The sequence below is a fragment of the Agrilus planipennis genome, unplaced genomic scaffold (assembly GCF_000699045.2).
Source record: "Agrilus planipennis isolate EAB-ADULT unplaced genomic scaffold, Apla_2.0 scaffold174, whole genome shotgun sequence".
NCBI classification, from domain to species: Eukaryota; Metazoa; Arthropoda; class Insecta; order Coleoptera; family Buprestidae; genus Agrilus; species Agrilus planipennis.
Window position 1 is genome coordinate 620,141 of NW_020438963.1, and position 17,503 is coordinate 637,643.

Below are 17,503 nucleotides of genomic sequence, written 5' to 3' on the forward strand. Positions count from 1 at the left end.
AGAAACTTTACAATCGCAAAAAGCAATAGTGGAATTTCCAAATGACATCACTGCGCCCAGCGAACCAGAACTAAATTGCAGAAAGAAAAAGAAAGGAAACTTTATTTACGAACACCAATAACACTTCGCCACTTTCAATTTCATCTAGGCTATTTTGAAAAAATTATTTTGGTATGTTGATAACGAATTTGGCGAAGAAGCACATTATATCACCACAGTATTAGAGCAAGTCTTCTTTTTCAAAAATGACTAGGCTAATTGTAAGTTTAATGTTATCGTTACATTAGGTAACACTTCTGTACATTCTACTTGCAGTTAGTTAAGTAAAGAATTGATAATACAAAAATTAAATAATAATCTCTTTAATTACACCGCTTAATACACAATAACTGTTCATATAAACGTACCTATACGGTAAAAGGAATATAATTAAAGGAACATCTAATCATAATTTAGTGTAACAAACAATTTAACCAGAGCGAAAGGTAGGTACCACTAACGAGTAATTTTTTTAGAGCCGTAAACAATTAAGTACTATTAAACCGACTGCAATGATAAACAAATTAAATGTTAAAGTCGTTTCAAACTGATTAAATCAACGATTCAGAAGACCGCCACTGAAGTCTTCAATAGTTAATCAACTCAAAGAAATTGTAAAGAGTTTCCATTATATAATGATTTAAGAATGTAACTTTTTTTTTATTTAATTCCGGCCCTGGTAAAAAAATACGGCCCGCAACGCTGCATTCAACCAGCTGGTGATTACCAATTGTTTTGTATTTTTTTGCTCATGTTTATTTATCAAATTAGATTAAGTGTGATTCAGGTTGTTTATATGAACAGCCAAACTCTGGTAGCCGTTTTTTCTTTTAACTTTTAATCCTTGTATGAGGTAATCGATGTTCAGTTCAATAAACAAAATAATTCAGCAATACAACATCAATCATTAGTGTAGGTCAGTCACTGTAAAACAGTTGTTGTTACATTTACAGGTTTGAACCATATCGTTGCTGTAATGACGAGATCGTCGATTTCAATGAAGAACATCCCCAAAATAGTATATGCAAAATAGCAGGGAAAATTGGCTCCATTCATGTGACAGTGTGGCAAATTTTAAAGGGACATTATTGCATGTTGCATGTCCTTCACGATTTCAAGAACTGTTTTCCGTATATGTGCGGTGCAAAATTTTTTACAGACTTATTTTACTTACGATGTTTCAATGTTTTAGTGTAACCAAACAACAGAAATTAACTCCTAAATTTAAATCAATTCCCCTTCAGGATATTTTCTATGCATCCCCGTCCATCGGGGCGTGAAGTGCAAAATGGGGTAACAGACCTAAAGGTTTGAGAAACGCTGGTCTACATCTGCCTACTGCCATTGCCCATAAATTGTAACATAAAGCTATTTTTCGTCAAGTCATCTAATCGGTCAGCAACTTGAAACATTCTGAGCAAAGCAAAACCGTATTAAATACAAATTACCTTAGGTACGACTTACCAATTCTAGGAAAAAAAAAACTGATTTGACGATGGTATAAAAAGTTTCAGTTCCGTCAAATTCGCATATCTTGTTTAAAGATTTTTAATGCTCTTCTTGAGTAAAATGCAATAAAGTGCAATGTCATGCATTTAATTAAATTAAATCTCATACTTTAACGTGGGATCATATAATTCATGACTATAAAGCTTTTTATGTAATGTAATGTGGAGTTTGCGAACAAGAAATTTTGACATACATAATAAACATACCAATATTGTTTTTCTGAAACTACAATTAATTACCTAGTATTAATGAATATTATATTAATACTTATTGTTACATTAATACTTACAAGGATCCTTTTGACAAAGTCGGTAACAATTATGTGTAAAAACAAAATTATTCATTATTTCTTTTGTAACGTAACTTATTTTAATGTTCGCATGACTTTCAGAAGATTGATTAAGATTATACAATTTCAAATTTTAGAACAATAATGAAAAGTTTAATCAAAGCATTTTTTTATTCCAATAAGTTTTAAAAGTTAAACGTACTAAAATTAGCAAAGCTTTATGTGAAATTAAGATAATAAGTAACTAAACAAAATAGGTATAAGTAGGTACGTTTTAAAACGAAATTCAGAACATCCTATCGACGATAAAAGTTTTATGTCAAGTACAAGAAGTATAAAAAACTATAACTTACTTTCCATTTGTTTGTTTTCAACCGAAACTTCAAAAACAATAGGTAGATTAGGAAGACTTAGGAATAAGTTAGATGAATACTCAAACACCTTTTCATATGCAAATCTGAAATTTCCATCCGTTTGAAAAAATAACAACCACTTAGAACACCTTATCGTACACTTACAGAAATAACAATAGTTCAATACAAGTTTCAACATGAACTTGTTACACTGGATTAAAGAAGGTCACACGTTATATTCCATACCCGTAAAACAATACATCATGAATAAATTGAACAGAAAATAAAAATTGAAAGGATACCATCAAGACGAGAAGGTGAAGAATATTTAGATATTTTAAAAATAAGTGCAGCCAAACTTCATCCAGGTAAGCTGTAGATGTAGATTGTAGAAGCTAGGGCTATACCAAATATAGCAGATAAAAGGATAATTAAACCATAACTATGACGGCTAATATTTTTAGTGAGAAGTAGAAATTAGTGAACAAGTAGAGTTTGTTGCTGTCCTGGTTTGAGCCATGGCCCACAACATTCTAAACTACCTCTACTATAAAACAGTTTGTACACTTCGTACAAAGTTCGTACACGACCGAGGAGGCCACTGCGAATATTGTAATGTGGGGCAAGCAATAAAAATCCTACAGTGGAAAAACAAGCATGGATATGTAGTTAGATACAATTAGTCCCAAATCCTTTGAATGACTAATAACTGTTATAAAATACCAATTATTGCTGCTATGCGATGTCTTTTGTTTTTAAAATAAAAATGCACTCGGTATTTTAACTTCTTTTGAGATACCAGCGCCTTTTTAACCCAACAAAATATTAAAAGAATCGTGCGAACACGCTTGTTAACATATTCACAAGAGACCGAGATGCTTTCTTAATGGATCTGATGAGATGGCATGGCAACTCGGACCCGAAGGTAGTAAGACAAACCAAACGAGTATAGACCACAGACCACCTTGACTCTTTCTGTGTGATTGTATGTATGTACAGTTACATACACGTACAGACATGCATGATATATAAGAGTATTCATGTTGTATTAAGATAGATATTGTTCTTTTCAACTACTTACCGGTTGCGATAAGTATACTATGATAAATCGAACGTCTGTCTTATCAAGAGAAGTAAAGCGACCACAGAAACTAATTAACATGATTTTATACATGTCAAACTAAAGACTGAACATTATGTATCTGAGCGAAAAAAATAAACATATCCTACATCAATAAGAATATGAAATATGACTGTTATAAAAGAACAATAAAAAGGTTTTTATTTTAGTACCTACACCTTCATAACTGATGAGTAGTAAAAGGACGTAATTTGCACATGACGTCATTATCAGGGGCGTACTTAGGACGCTCAGCTACTATTGTGGAAACCGCGAAGTGAGAGACATGTCACAAGCACCGCAAAATAGTGGGTCTCGTAAAAACACTTTTCAACTATTTTCTTATGTGCAATGTAAATTTTTAACGAAAATGAATGTAGGTAGGCACATATCAGACTGTCTGCCTTCAATATAGATATTGCGCCTTTTCGTCTAATACAATTCTAAGAAATTTCTTGAAAATGATTACAGAAATACCGAATCTTATTCTGACAATAATGCGGTTATATTCAACCGTTCCTTTAGTAGGATTCATTAATTTTCTTCGAAAAATGAAACTGTTTCAAACAGCTGCATTTCTCGGTAACAGAATCCGCTGTTAGGCGTTGAAAACCGCAGATATCGAACTCATTTAGTTAACGAACTTTACGAACAAACTTTTTTTGTCGAGCAAACAGAAACCCACAACGTACTATTGGTTCATTAGTATAATTTTCATTAGTCATAAAATAAACAGTAATTTCTAGATAAATTGTAAGGGTTTTATTAACGATAGAAGTCAGTTACTTAATTATTTTATTATTTTTTACTAAATTATAAGATACAACTTATGATATTATAATTTTTTGTAAGGTATCGCGTCCACGAAAAATTATGATTTCATTGATAAAATGTTTGACCCAAAAGATCGAAATTCAATGATTCGGCAAGTGCGGAAATATTGCTACAAAATTAATAAAGACAATTAGAAAGAAAGGAATTGTATACATATTCAAATTAAATCTAGAACATTGAAAATAAAATTAGACCGGCTGATTTGAGAGAAAAGGATAATCTCCATACCAACAAAAGCAATAACCAAAGGGAAAACCATAAACTCTTGACAGAAAAAATGAATTGATATTTTTCTAGGAATATATAATACATATTTGTATCGAGTTTATAAGAATTCGTGGAGAAATTTAACGATTTCAAATGCTTTTTTTCAATTTTTTCGAACAAACCACTTCGCCGAAAAGGATTCATTCATAACGTAGAAAAAACATAAGTTAACATAAAGCTTTTGACATTGTTAAATGGGGCAGGATGTTAAATATACTTATAAATGTAGGGATGAGTTACACAGATGTAAGAGTGATACTTAGTTTGTATAAAGAGCAACAGGCAGTTATAGAGCTGGAGCTGCAACGTAGAGAAGTAAATATTAGGAAGGGAGTCACACAGGGATGCACACTGTCACCGCTTCTTTTTAATTTGTATGTCAAAGAGTATGTATCTATGTAGGGATAGATATACAGGGGCAAAAGATTAGTATACCTAAAAATACTGGTATGCAAGGGAAGGAAAAGTAGGGAAAGAGCAAATATAAAGATAGGAGACGAAAGATTAGAAGAAGTGGCTGATTTTAGATATCTAGGAAGTCAGATAAGTCAGGACGGAAGGAGTAGTAGGGATATAAAGCAGAGGACAGCGCAGGATAGAGTCGCCTTCAATAAAAAGAAATTACTTCTATGCTTGCGAACGGTTAATTTAGAAATTCAAAAAAGATTGTTAAAGATGTATGTGCGGCGCTGTACGGGTGCGAAACATGGACAATGGGCGCCGCGAAAAACAAAAGGTTAGAAACGTTCGAAATGTGGTGTTACTGGTGAATGATGATGATACCGTGGATAGAGGAGGTTAGAAATGAGGAGGTATTAGAAAGTATAGGAGAACAGAGGACTCAATCAGAAATAGACGAGATAGGTTGGTAGAACACCGTCTTAGGCATGAAATTTATTCAGAGACATATCATAGGCAGAAACAAGGGTTAAAAGGAATAGAGGTAGACCTAGATTAGATTACTTTTCGCAAATAATTAAAAAGAATATGGGTTGCTCTAGTTCAGCTCAAGATAGGAAAGAGTGGAGGTGCATTGTCCAATCAGACTTAAGACTGACGACCTTATGATGACTTTACCATAATATACCGAAGAAAATTACTGCCACCACTATAATAACAATGTTTAGCGTAATAAAAAGGCATGTAACGTATTTTTGTGGAGATATTTCCATTTTTTTTAAGTACAAATCACCAAATTTAGACGTGTTAAACGAATAAAAATGTCGTTATTCAGTTGCAGTCGGTCACAGACAGGATGTGGTAGTAGCTACAGGTAAACCTAAACCGACGTAATCATTAGGTTGGGTTAGGGTTAGGTCATGTTAATGGTATCTGAGATGTAGTTTGAAGAGTTGGTGAAGGTGATGTTTAATGGAAAACTCGCCAGAAGGAAAGACTGGAACCATTAACTGTAGTGGTTTTGCGGCCTGCCCTGGTATCTGGTACCCAACAAAGTCACTATCCCATTTAAAATTCTCCCTTACAATTAAAAATTGTTCAGCAAAGACCAATCGCGTGTGGTCTTCGAATTATCCATGTGAGACTGCAAAGAAGTTGTCTTAGACAGGTCCAATACCAATTGGTGCACCTACGAATGAGAGATCTGCCAAAATTCAGTTTGTATAGGTACGACGGAAAGAATATTCGAATAACGCGGCGATGGTTCGGGAAAAAAAAAGGAGTGAAAAGAAAGAGAACAGCTTGCGAATATTTTTTGCGTGCATCGAAAGAAGCTCCCGAGAAACAATCGCCAATCCGTTCCCCGTCGTCCGTCTGGTCCTCGAACCCGACCAATTATCGTTGTTTCAAACGAGTTACAAACTAGACCTCAATAATAACACGCCGCGATATCGGCAGAAAACACGTTACAAGCGCGCACGCTGAATCTTCTTCGGCAGCGTCTTCGTAATAATAATCATGATGTTAACTAACGATAAGATGAAGCTATTCCGAGATGAACCCTAAAAGACAAAGGAAGGGGGGTCGAACCGTTTTCGCTGTACGATGTGTGTCCTACAATTTGCAATTTAGGTATAGGTACGTATGTACATTTATCATTGTTAATCGGTTTTCTTTATGTAAGCCAGAAGCGGCACGCCACTTCCGAGAAGAGCGCTGGATTGGAAATACGTATTTTTAACGAGATCTCATGTCTCACGAATCGACCAACCAAATAACTATAAAAGCTATGCTTCATCATAATGTTTGCATTGCTGCTTTAATCTTCCTCGTCAGGATAACCAAGCAAGGAACATATACCCATAATTAACCACTTTAATCAGCGCAGTTGCTATTATAAAGTGGCGAAATTTCCACGAACTTTCTTTAATGATAATGATTGTAATTAATCAAATCATATCTATTTACAAACAATTCCTTTAAATTTTAATCATTGATAACCATACATCTATTAAAAAACCATAATGGCCGACATCAGTGACAATGCGACAACAATTGAAAAAGAATGATGGCCGACAACGGCAACAATTGAAAAAGAATGATGGCCGACAACAGCAACAATTAGAAAAGAATGATGGCCGACACTACGTCACAGTATTGTTCACAAAACTGAATTTCAACCACTCGAAGCAACAGTTTCGAGCTCAGTGACTGATAGGGGGGAAGAACAAGTTCTATGTAAAAATTATTATGTGATGTGACATACTTATGTTTCCTGACTTTGATACGTGATGTAATCCATATAGGGATGAGTAACACAGATAGGAGACGAAAAATTAGATGAAGTGGCTGATTTTAGGTATCTAGAAAATCAGATAAATCAAGACGAAAGGAATAGTAAGGATATATATAGTGGAGTGGAGGTATGTGTCCAACCAGTCTTAGGACTTACCTTATGATGATAATAAGGTGGGGTGCTAGGTATGTTAAGATTACTAAACGTATTAATTACGGAATTACCATGATTTGAGCTATGTACTATGGCAATTATAATTTATATACGTATCACATAGCAGATGATTTTTAGCACGTATAGGTATCTCTACAATAAGAGTTGTAGCTTCACAAATAGTTTAGTGATTGCATTAACTATCTATGTGTATGAATATATTCTTGAAACTCGATGTCAAGGACAGGTCAAGCAAATACCTAACCGTATCCCATACGAAAAGTATTTAATTTTTACGTTAATAATGTTATAGTTTCTGATTAGACATTTAGGAATTCATCGCTGGTTTAAAACTAAAGATATCGATATCACTAATTAATTCAAATCTATTTTAAGTGTACTTTTTACAGATACTAATATTGGTGGCCGAGCATTCCCTCCAGCCTATTCTGTGGTGCAAAGCCCAAAGGTAGAGCGGAAGACCCTCTTTAGCCTCATTAGGAATAGGTGAGGAAAGAAAGATGAGACCGGAGAAATGAAAACAGAAAAAAGTGAAAGATTTTTGTAAAAACTTGGACCAGGATAAGCGGACGCAGAATTGGATCGATGGGGGCCCCCTTTGAATAAGTAAGTCAGAATTTAACATTTACACTCTAAACCTCTAAGGACCATATCGTGCGGTTAATTGGTCAGGTTTATTTATACCTTTTTTATTTATTATAAACCCATGGTAAAATAACTATCTATAACGGAACCTAACACAACAATAAAGCTTACAAAGTCAATGCCGCCTTTACGGAAAAACGTTGTTTTTGATATCTAGCCTAAAAGCTGTTACAACATGATCGTAAAGGAACTTGAATAGGTATAAAAGTAATGACTTCTGTGACAGAAATTTATTTATGGCTCATTCACTGTAATAACAGAAACCTAAGAATTGCTTTACAATAGCAATTAACTTAGCAGAACTATTGTAAAGTAAAAGCAATAATGTATACCTAAAATACATATTATTGCACCATTTGGTACGCGTATTTAATACCTGCTTATATTTATAACAGTGCAAAATTTTGCTGTAATAATAAAGCAGGGTTTTGCCATTTCTTAATGAGGATTTTCTCAGAAAGACGACTTTACGGTCTCATCGGAAAGTCAATAAATATCTACTGAATGTTCTATTAATAAACGTTATTTAAAAAAGGAAAACGTAATGTAACGCAAAGTATGAGAATATTTTCTATATCGATCCCGGATTTCTCTTTTGTTATTAAACCTATAGGTTTATACAGTTATGTATGCATCTACATACCTACCCAGATATTTTCATTTGTAAGGAGTTACTATGTTGTCATAAAATGTTTATGAAATGATACTTTGAAATATGTTTTATGGAAAAGAAAGGCATTAAAACTAACTAACGCTACGACAGATTCTCGATCGTCCATCCGTACCTAGATACCCAACCAGACTTTACATTAACGTAAAATTAACTGAACTTTTACTTTAAAATCTTATACTAAAATTGACAATAACTGAGTGCAAAATCAAATAACCTGCACGAATAATATCTGGGTGTATTTTAACTTACAATAATTTGGAATTGTTATCATCAGTAGGTAGGTAATTACGTATAATAATTAAAATTACGATATAATAAAAAAGCACGTGTCTTTTGCAGTACATAACTTAGAACAAATATATATGTACATTGTAAACTGTAGTTTTGTGCGTGTAATACATATTTTAAAATTTTAAAAACTATAAATACATAATAAAAAACAATAGGTAGCCTGATATAATTTCTTAATTATATTAGAGTTGGTTTTATATTTTTTTTTAATTAGGTAGGTATTTCGACATGTGTAAGACTTACCATTCGATGCTTCTGTAAGCCTTGGCACAACAATGTAATCCTTTGAATTTTCCTACAACTGCATATTCTGCGAAACTTGGCTCTTTCGTAAACTGCATGTAATTTTCGTCATTGTTCTTAAAATTATTTACGGAACAATAGTCAGTAATAGCAAATCCGGCACCAAGAACAGTCAAGAAATACACGAAAACTGGTTGGACCATTTTAAATTATTTTTGCGATAAATAAATGTAAAGTTCTACAGTCATACAGCGTATCAATTAATGTTCACTTGGATAAAAAAGCATCATCACAATCCCTTTTCAGATTTGATTATTAAAAGTTTATAATAAATGCGGATACATAACGTGCAATATAATTACTGCGTAAAGTAAATGTGTTTTGGCACTTCTCGGCTCCAACCTACCAAGCCAACAACTTTCCCGACACTAACCTCGCACACTCTATCTACAACGTGCCGAACGGCTCGATACTGTTTCTGAATAATAGTGTTGCCGGCAAGTCTCTCGGATAGACTCGGATGACTTCACCTGTAAACTTCGGAACCAAAATGAGACAATAGATTGATGCCTGATTCACCAAAGTTAAGTGTAATTTACATAGGAACTCTATTCCTGAAAATCGCACGTGTTCCAATTCATTAATATCGACACCACCACACGGGTCTAAACAAACATCAAACTAGTTTATTAACATAATGCTTACTTAAGAACTTAATTATAGATGAAAAATTATAAAATAAATTTTTTGTTTTAAAATCAATCACGAATGCTAGCTAATTTTAAAATTCAATGTGTAAACAAAATTTTCTGGTGATGCAACAATTATCTACTTCATAAACATCCAATGACGTACCTAATGAGTTACGAGAATCTTTTTTTGGGAAATTAGGATTATTAAAATTCAACTTATCACAATCATTCAAATTTCAAAAAAATTAAATGTTTACATATAATGACTTTTAAAGTACCTGAAGTGAATATAAGAAACAATTGAAAGGAAAATCAATCAAAAAACAATTTAAGAAATGAAGGGTGAGTCCTTTTCTGATTTGAAATATAGAATAGTAGGTACTTACCAAATAGATATTTCAAGGAAATGTATTTAATATATTTGTTCGTATTTGTCAGGCAACCCATTTAGCAGTTCTGACATACAAATTGCTGTTTATTGAAAAAAGCGTCCACTTCGATTTAGCCCGATTTAAAAATTAATTCTTACAATATAAAACTAATTAAATGCATATCTGTATTATTTCGATTAGTTTGCAATACGTTTTCAAAATTAAAAAAAATAAAAAAAATATTTTTTATCATATATTTGATAATATTAAGTAAAATATCACAACACTCATGCTTACTGCTGTTACATTATTTAAAATAGTTACGTAATTCATTAAAATAATAACCGCTTATTGTATTATTAATTTTAAAAAGTCGACAACGGCACATACAGCATTATGTGAAGCATCTTCTACTGTGACTCCTTTGCCAAAAACTGTAAAAGGAACGTCAATGTTGATTATCAAAGCAACAATAGCAGTTGGGGCAGGATTAAGCAAATTAATTCCATAGTCAAGTTCTAATATTTTAAGAAAACTACTTAAGTTATCTTCTGCTACACAATGATTTAAAGTATTTTTTAAATCTGCTAATACAACATCTCTTTCATTCATTAAACTGGCAAACACTGAATCATAATCTGCTATTTTAATTCCCACATTTTGCTTTGGAATAGTACATGGCCTTATCTTTTTATATTTATTGATGACGTCCTGTTCAAGCTCCTTTAAATCCATTGTATCTGAAAATGTGGAGCCGCACTGTTCTACAATTGTTGGTAATGCACTCTTCAACCTGTAACCAATGCACTATTAAACAAACACAATGTAATAAATTTTTGTAAAAGTTTACTTAAACAATAAGCTAATGATAAAACTCGCATGTTACACATGAGGAACATTATTTAACACAACTGCTCTTAGTATATTCATATTAACTGATCACTGTTAATGAAAAATTATACATGTTATTCTACGAAAATTCTTTAAATTAATATATCCACAGCAATATACTAAACAATTAGACAGCAGTATATTTATAAAAAAATTTTGTGTCCAGATAAACATTTTAAACCTTACATGTGGAAGATGTTATATGCCGAAATTTTACAAAATAAACGAAACGTTTTGATACATCTAACACAATTAAATTGTATTTATGAACTTCCTAATACAAATAGGTTAGTTGCAATAATTTGAGATGGAAAAAATGAATATATGTATAATTAAATGTGTAAGACATACTTATTTAACATTTCTTGAGCTGCAACTTGTTTTGCTTGCTTCTTTGTTCCAGCAAGACCTCTAGTTGTTAATGAACATAGCCTACATTCATAAGTAAACTCTCTTCGGTGAGGTGGACCCACATCTGATAACTCTATGAAAGTTGGATCTGGCAATTTATTTTCAATACAAATTTCTCTTAACATAGTTATTATACTACTCGATGTAGGCTGTATTTCAGTCTCTTTGGGAACTATCACTACAGTATCTGCGCTTTCTTCATAAAGTTCGTTTTCCTTCAGAATTTTTAATATATTTACAGCTGTAAGATGTTTAGCCCTTTGCTTTGACGTCCCTGAACCTTTTGCTATAAAACCTCTTATATCAACTTCGTAAATAAACAAATTTTCGTGGGTTCCCCCATTCGCGAATATTAACTTATACTCCGGTGGAGGCCACTTATTCTTTACGGTTAATTCTTGTAAAATCATTACTGGTGTTTTTGTATTATTGGCTGTCATGATTTTATTTTATTATTCTTTTTAGTTCCCTTTTCTTTATTCTCCAACTTTTTTTCCTGTTTCTATTAATAGGTAATTTATCATTCAACAAAATAACCTCCTACACAAAATTTTAAAATGCTTTTGTCACTATTACTTTTTGGCTGCTTATCGGCTTATTGTTAATGGACATAGATAAGTTCACAGATAAGATAAGTTTCATAGATTAGATAGACTATCTTGTGGCTATGGTTACTATTTGTGTATCTATTATCTATGGGTTACTGTGATGTCCTAAATTTTCATATTTTCTATGATAAAAACTGCTGAATGGTAATAGAAACTGTAGGCTTTAGCTCAGTAGTGCTTTAGATAGGTATGTTCAGTTAAACTTTATCAGAAAATTTAAATGTTGTTATTATAATTATTATTATTTAAGCAAGTACAAAACAAACTTTTAATGTTATGCAACAATTCAAAAAAGAGTAAAAACATTTTTAGCTTATGTTTATAACGAGGAAACATCTATATTTTTGTGTGTACCATTGGTATACCACAAATAAATTATGCACTGCGGTCTTATTTGTTTGTAACCAATTTAATACATGTTTGTTTAAAAACCCAAACACAAGAGACACTATATTTATTTGCTGTTACTTCTTTTTTCAAATTAAATTCCAATTAATAAATTATTAGAATATATCCAATAAATTATATGGATCGCAAAGATAGAATACTACTTAAATGTCTTTAGCTACTGCCATCTTTTGCTAAATTTATTTTTAACGGTTGCTTATCTATGAATATTTGTTTCCGTCATTTGTTCTGGGAACTGCATGAATCCGTGAGTGAGGCTCATAGGTGAGACCTGAAACGTGAATTTGGTAAAGATCTGTTGTAGTTTTCTGGCCGTGGTAGGTAATATAGCAAATAGCCATGCAAACATGGCAGTATTGGTGACAAATAATAGTTGTGGACATATTCAAAATCATTTAACTCGTTCTTTAGAACGAATACTAGAGGATGCGGATCAAAGTGGTGAATTAAAATTAAGTGGTAGAAAATTGAAAGACTTTCCAAAAGTGTATCCTAAGTACAACTTAAGTGACACTGTTGTTGCAGGTTTGTAAATATTTCTTTTAATGCCTACCTATTGAAATCTTAAAAATGGTAACATTCACATAAGACTTTACAAAAGAATTATACTGAGGTTTTAAGAATTGAATATTTGATGCAATTTTTTAAACTAAAAATAATATATCTTTATTAGGTACTATTTGAAGAAATCGTATTAGCCACATTTGAATTTTTCTTATTTGTTTTAGTTAAGTTTTACGGCAATGTCTTTCTTAACTCTTTAAACTGAACGTTAAATAGAATAAATAATAAAAAATGCTTTTTTACCGGTATCGTTCGATAATGTATGCAGTTCTACATATATATACGTAGATCTACATATACAGAGTGTACGATTAAAAATCAAAACAGAAGCTTTGTACCCAATACATACATAAAAGCTAAAATGGATTTCTGTTAAATATATGGACTTAAATTTTATTTTTATAATAGACTTAACTAAATTAATATTTACTTACAGTCCAATTTTATGTTCGAATTTTTATTGGAAACCATTCCTTCGTATAGTTTCTAAGGTTTGCAAAAAAAAGTAATACAACTAAACCTAACCCATAGCTAACCAAATTAACAAAAAATAATTTTTTTTATGGTTCATATTGCTGCAAATAAAAACAGTACCTTATAGAACAATGCTTTAATTACGTCAAAAGTTCATGTCACCTTGCGGCGTTTATATCATACAAATAGAAATTGTCTTGAAGCACTGTGGCGAGCGCAGTTTTGGTCGTCCAGATTTAAAAATTGGTTAAAAAAGATCAAAAATTACTAATTGTTTCCTTCAATTTCGCAGAAACATCTTATGTTAATATAAATTGTCCTAAACGTCTCCGTAAGGAACGAAATTTTACGTGTTCAGATTTAAAAATTGGTTATAAAGGACTGGAAATTATGCATCATTTCAGTCGTCCAAATGTGGAAATAGATTAAAATAGCACTATAAATTATGAATAATTTCCTTCGATTTTGCAAAAACACATTTTCGTCAAAACATATCATCTTGTCTTGGTTACCTTTAACATAGAAATATAAATTAATTTAACCACTATAAAGATAGAAATTTCTGTCGTCCAAATGTGGAAATTGGTTTTAAATGGACTAGAAATTATGTATAATTTCCTTCGATTTCGTAAAAACACATTTTCGGTAAAATGAATGTCACCTTACGACATCTTCTCGCTCTCATGTAATGTAAAAATAAATTAAATTGAACCACTATAAAGAGGGAAATTTTTGGCGTCCAACTGTGGAATTTGGTCAAAAAAGAACTAAAAATTATGAATCATTTCCTTCACTTTCGCAAAAACAAACTTTCGTCAACATCAATATTACCACATTCAATAGCGCTTTTGTCATACAGATGTATGTTGACTTAAAACAATTTAAAGAGCAAAATTTTGCGCGTTCGAATTTGAAAGTTGGTTATAAAGGACTGGAAATTATATAAATTATACACATTTTCTTCAAAACGCATGTCGCTTCACGACATCCTGCCGCACTTATTATATGGTATAATTTGACTTAAACCATTGGAAAAAGCTAAATTTTATGTTCTCAATTGTGGAGCTCATTAGAAGAGATACTTAATCCTGTCGAAACAATTGCAGAATATTAAATTCTTATCTAGCAATTTTTCAAAGCGTGTTTTATTTATGGCCGACAACAGCAACAATTAGAAAAGAATGATGGCCGACACTACGTCACAGTATTGTTCACAAAACTGAATTTCAACCACTCGAAGCAACAGTTTCGAGCTCAGTGACTGATAGGGGGGAAGAACAAGTTCTATGTAAAAATTATTATGTGATGTGACATACTTATGTTTCCTGACTTTGATACGTGATGTAATCCATATAGGGATGAGTAACACAGATAGGAGACGAAAAATTAGATGAAGTGGCTGATTTTAGGTATCTAGAAAATCAGATAAATCAAGACGAAAGGAATAGTAAGGATATATATAGTGGAGTGGAGGTATGTGTCCAACCAGTCTTAGGACTTACCTTATGATGATAATAAGGTGGGGTGCTAGGTATGTTAAGATTACTAAACGTATTAATTACGGAATTACCATGATTTGAGCTATGTACTATGGCAATTATAATTTATATACGTATCACATAGCAGATGATTTTTAGCACGTATAGGTATCTCTACAATAAGAGTTGTAGCTTCACAAATAGTTTAGTGATTGCATTAACTATCTATGTGTATGAATATATTCTTGAAACTCGATGTCAAGGACAGGTCAAGCAAATACCTAACCGTATCCCATACGAAAAGTATTTAATTTTTACGTTAATAATGTTATAGTTTCTGATTAGACATTTAGGAATTCATCGCTGGTTTAAAACTAAAGATATCGATATCACTAATTAATTCAAATCTATTTTAAGTGTACTTTTTACAGATACTAATATTGGTGGCCGAGCATTCCCTCCAGCCTATTCTGTGGTGCAAAGCCCAAAGGTAGAGCGGAAGACCCTCTTTAGCCTCATTAGGAATAGGTGAGGAAAGAAAGATGAGACCGGAGAAATGAAAACAGAAAAAAGTGAAAGATTTTTGTAAAAACTTGGACCAGGATAAGCGGACGCAGAATTGGATCGATGGGGGCCCCCTTTGAATAAGTAAGTCAGAATTTAACATTTACACTCTAAACCTCTAAGGACCATATCGTGCGGTTAATTGGTCAGGTTTATTTATACCTTTTTTATTTATTATAAACCCATGGTAAAATAACTATCTATAACGGAACCTAACACAACAATAAAGCTTACAAAGTCAATGCCGCCTTTACATAAGTTAACATAAAGCTTTTGACATTGTTAAATGGGGCAGGATGTTAAATATACTTATAAATGTAGGGATGAGTTACACAGATGTAAGAGTGATACTTAGTTTGTATAAAGAGCAACAGGCAGTTATAGAGCTGGAGCTGCAACGTAGAGAAGTAAATATTAGGAAGGGAGTCACACAGGGATGCACACTGTCACCGCTTCTTTTTAATTTGTATGTCAAAGAGTATGTATCTATGTAGGGATAGATATACAGGGGCAAAAGATTAGTATACCTAAAAATACTGGTATGCAAGGGAAGGAAAAGTAGGGAAAGAGCAAATATAAAGATAGGAGACGAAAGATTAGAAGAAGTGGCTGATTTTAGATATCTAGGAAGTCAGATAAGTCAGGACGGAAGGAGTAGTAGGGATATAAAGCAGAGGACAGCGCAGGATAGAGTCGCCTTCAATAAAAAGAAATTACTTCTATGCTTGCGAACGGTTAATTTAGAAATTCAAAAAAGATTGTTAAAGATGTATGTGCGGCGCTGTACGGGTGCGAAACATGGACAATGGGCGCCGCGAAAAACAAAAGGTTAGAAACGTTCGAAATGTGGTGTTACTGGTGAATGATGATGATACCGTGGATAGAGGAGGTTAGAAATGAGGAGGTATTAGAAAGTATAGGAGAACAGAGGACTCAATCAGAAATAGACGAGATAGGTTGGTAGAACACCGTCTTAGGCATGAAATTTATTCAGAGACATATCATAGGCAGAAACAAGGGTTAAAAGGAATAGAGGTAGACCTAGATTAGATTACTTTTCGCAAATAATTAAAAAGAATATGGGTTGCTCTAGTTCAGCTCAAGATAGGAAAGAGTGGAGGTGCATTGTCCAATCAGACTTAAGACTGACGACCTTATGATGACTTTACCATAATATACCGAAGAAAATTACTGCCACCACTATAATAACAATGTTTAGCGTAATAAAAAGGCATGTAACGTATTTTTGTGGAGATATTTCCATTTTTTTTAAGTACAAATCACCAAATTTAGACGTGTTAAACGAATAAAAATGTCGTTATTCAGTTGCAGTCGGTCACAGACAGGATGTGGTAGTAGCTACAGGTAAACCTAAACCGACGTAATCATTAGGTTGGGTTAGGGTTAGGTCATGTTAATGGTATCTGAGATGTAGTTTGAAGAGTTGGTGAAGGTGATGTTTAATGGAAAACTCGCCAGAAGGAAAGACTGGAACCATTAACTGTAGTGGTTTTGCGGCCTGCCCTGGTATCTGGTACCCAACAAAGTCACTATCCCATTTAAAATTCTCCCTTACAATTAAAAATTGTTCAGCAAAGACCAATCGCGTGTGGTCTTCGAATTATCCATGTGAGACTGCAAAGAAGTTGTCTTAGACAGGTCCAATACCAATTGGTGCACCTACGAATGAGAGATCTGCCAAAATTCAGTTTGTATAGGTACGACGGAAAGAATATTCGAATAACGCGGCGATGGTTCGGGAAAAAAAAAGGAGTGAAAAGAAAGAGAACAGCTTGCGAATATTTTTTGCGTGCATCGAAAGAAGCTCCCGAGAAACAATCGCCAATCCGTTCCCCGTCGTCCGTCTGGTCCTCGAACCCGACCAATTATCGTTGTTTCAAACGAGTTAC

At 32.9% G+C, this 17,503-nt stretch overlaps 3 protein-coding genes across 4 annotated transcripts in view; 1 reads left to right on the forward strand and 2 right to left on the reverse strand.

The window, feature by feature from the left end:
• LOC108739211 (interleukin-1 receptor accessory protein-like 1) overlaps positions 1 to 9,647 on the reverse strand; it is a gene marked incomplete in the record, with an annotated part of 74,742 nt that extends 65,095 nt beyond the window's left edge. Inside the window, 1 exon segment of the mRNA XM_018473004.2 lies at positions 9,133 to 9,647. Within this exon segment, the coding sequence (XP_018328506.1) occupies positions 9,133 to 9,335 (203 nt within the window).
• A 788-nt stretch (positions 9,648 to 10,435) lies between these two features.
• On the reverse strand, positions 10,436 to 12,155 carry LOC108739212 (interferon-inducible double-stranded RNA-dependent protein kinase activator A homolog). Its single transcript, XM_018473005.1, has 2 exons — positions 11,438 to 12,155; positions 10,436 to 10,988 (listed from the first exon to the last, which is right to left on the reverse strand). Exons 1-2 carry the CDS (start codon positions 11,935 to 11,937, stop codon positions 10,544 to 10,546), a joined length of 945 nt encoding a protein of 314 aa, XP_018328507.1. The 5' UTR covers positions 11,938 to 12,155; the 3' UTR covers positions 10,436 to 10,543.
• Positions 12,156 to 12,728: 573 nt separating this feature from the next.
• Positions 12,729 to 17,503, forward strand: part of LOC108739207 (leucine-rich repeat and calponin homology domain-containing protein 1) — a 41,383-nt gene continuing 36,608 nt past the window's right edge. For both annotated transcript variants that reach the window (XM_018472999.1, XM_018472998.2), the window contains exon 1: positions 12,729 to 13,038. In XM_018472999.1, the coding sequence (XP_018328501.1) occupies positions 12,861 to 13,038 (178 nt within the window). In that variant the 5' untranslated portion in view covers positions 12,729 to 12,860. The remainder of the gene's footprint in view (positions 13,039 to 17,503) is intronic.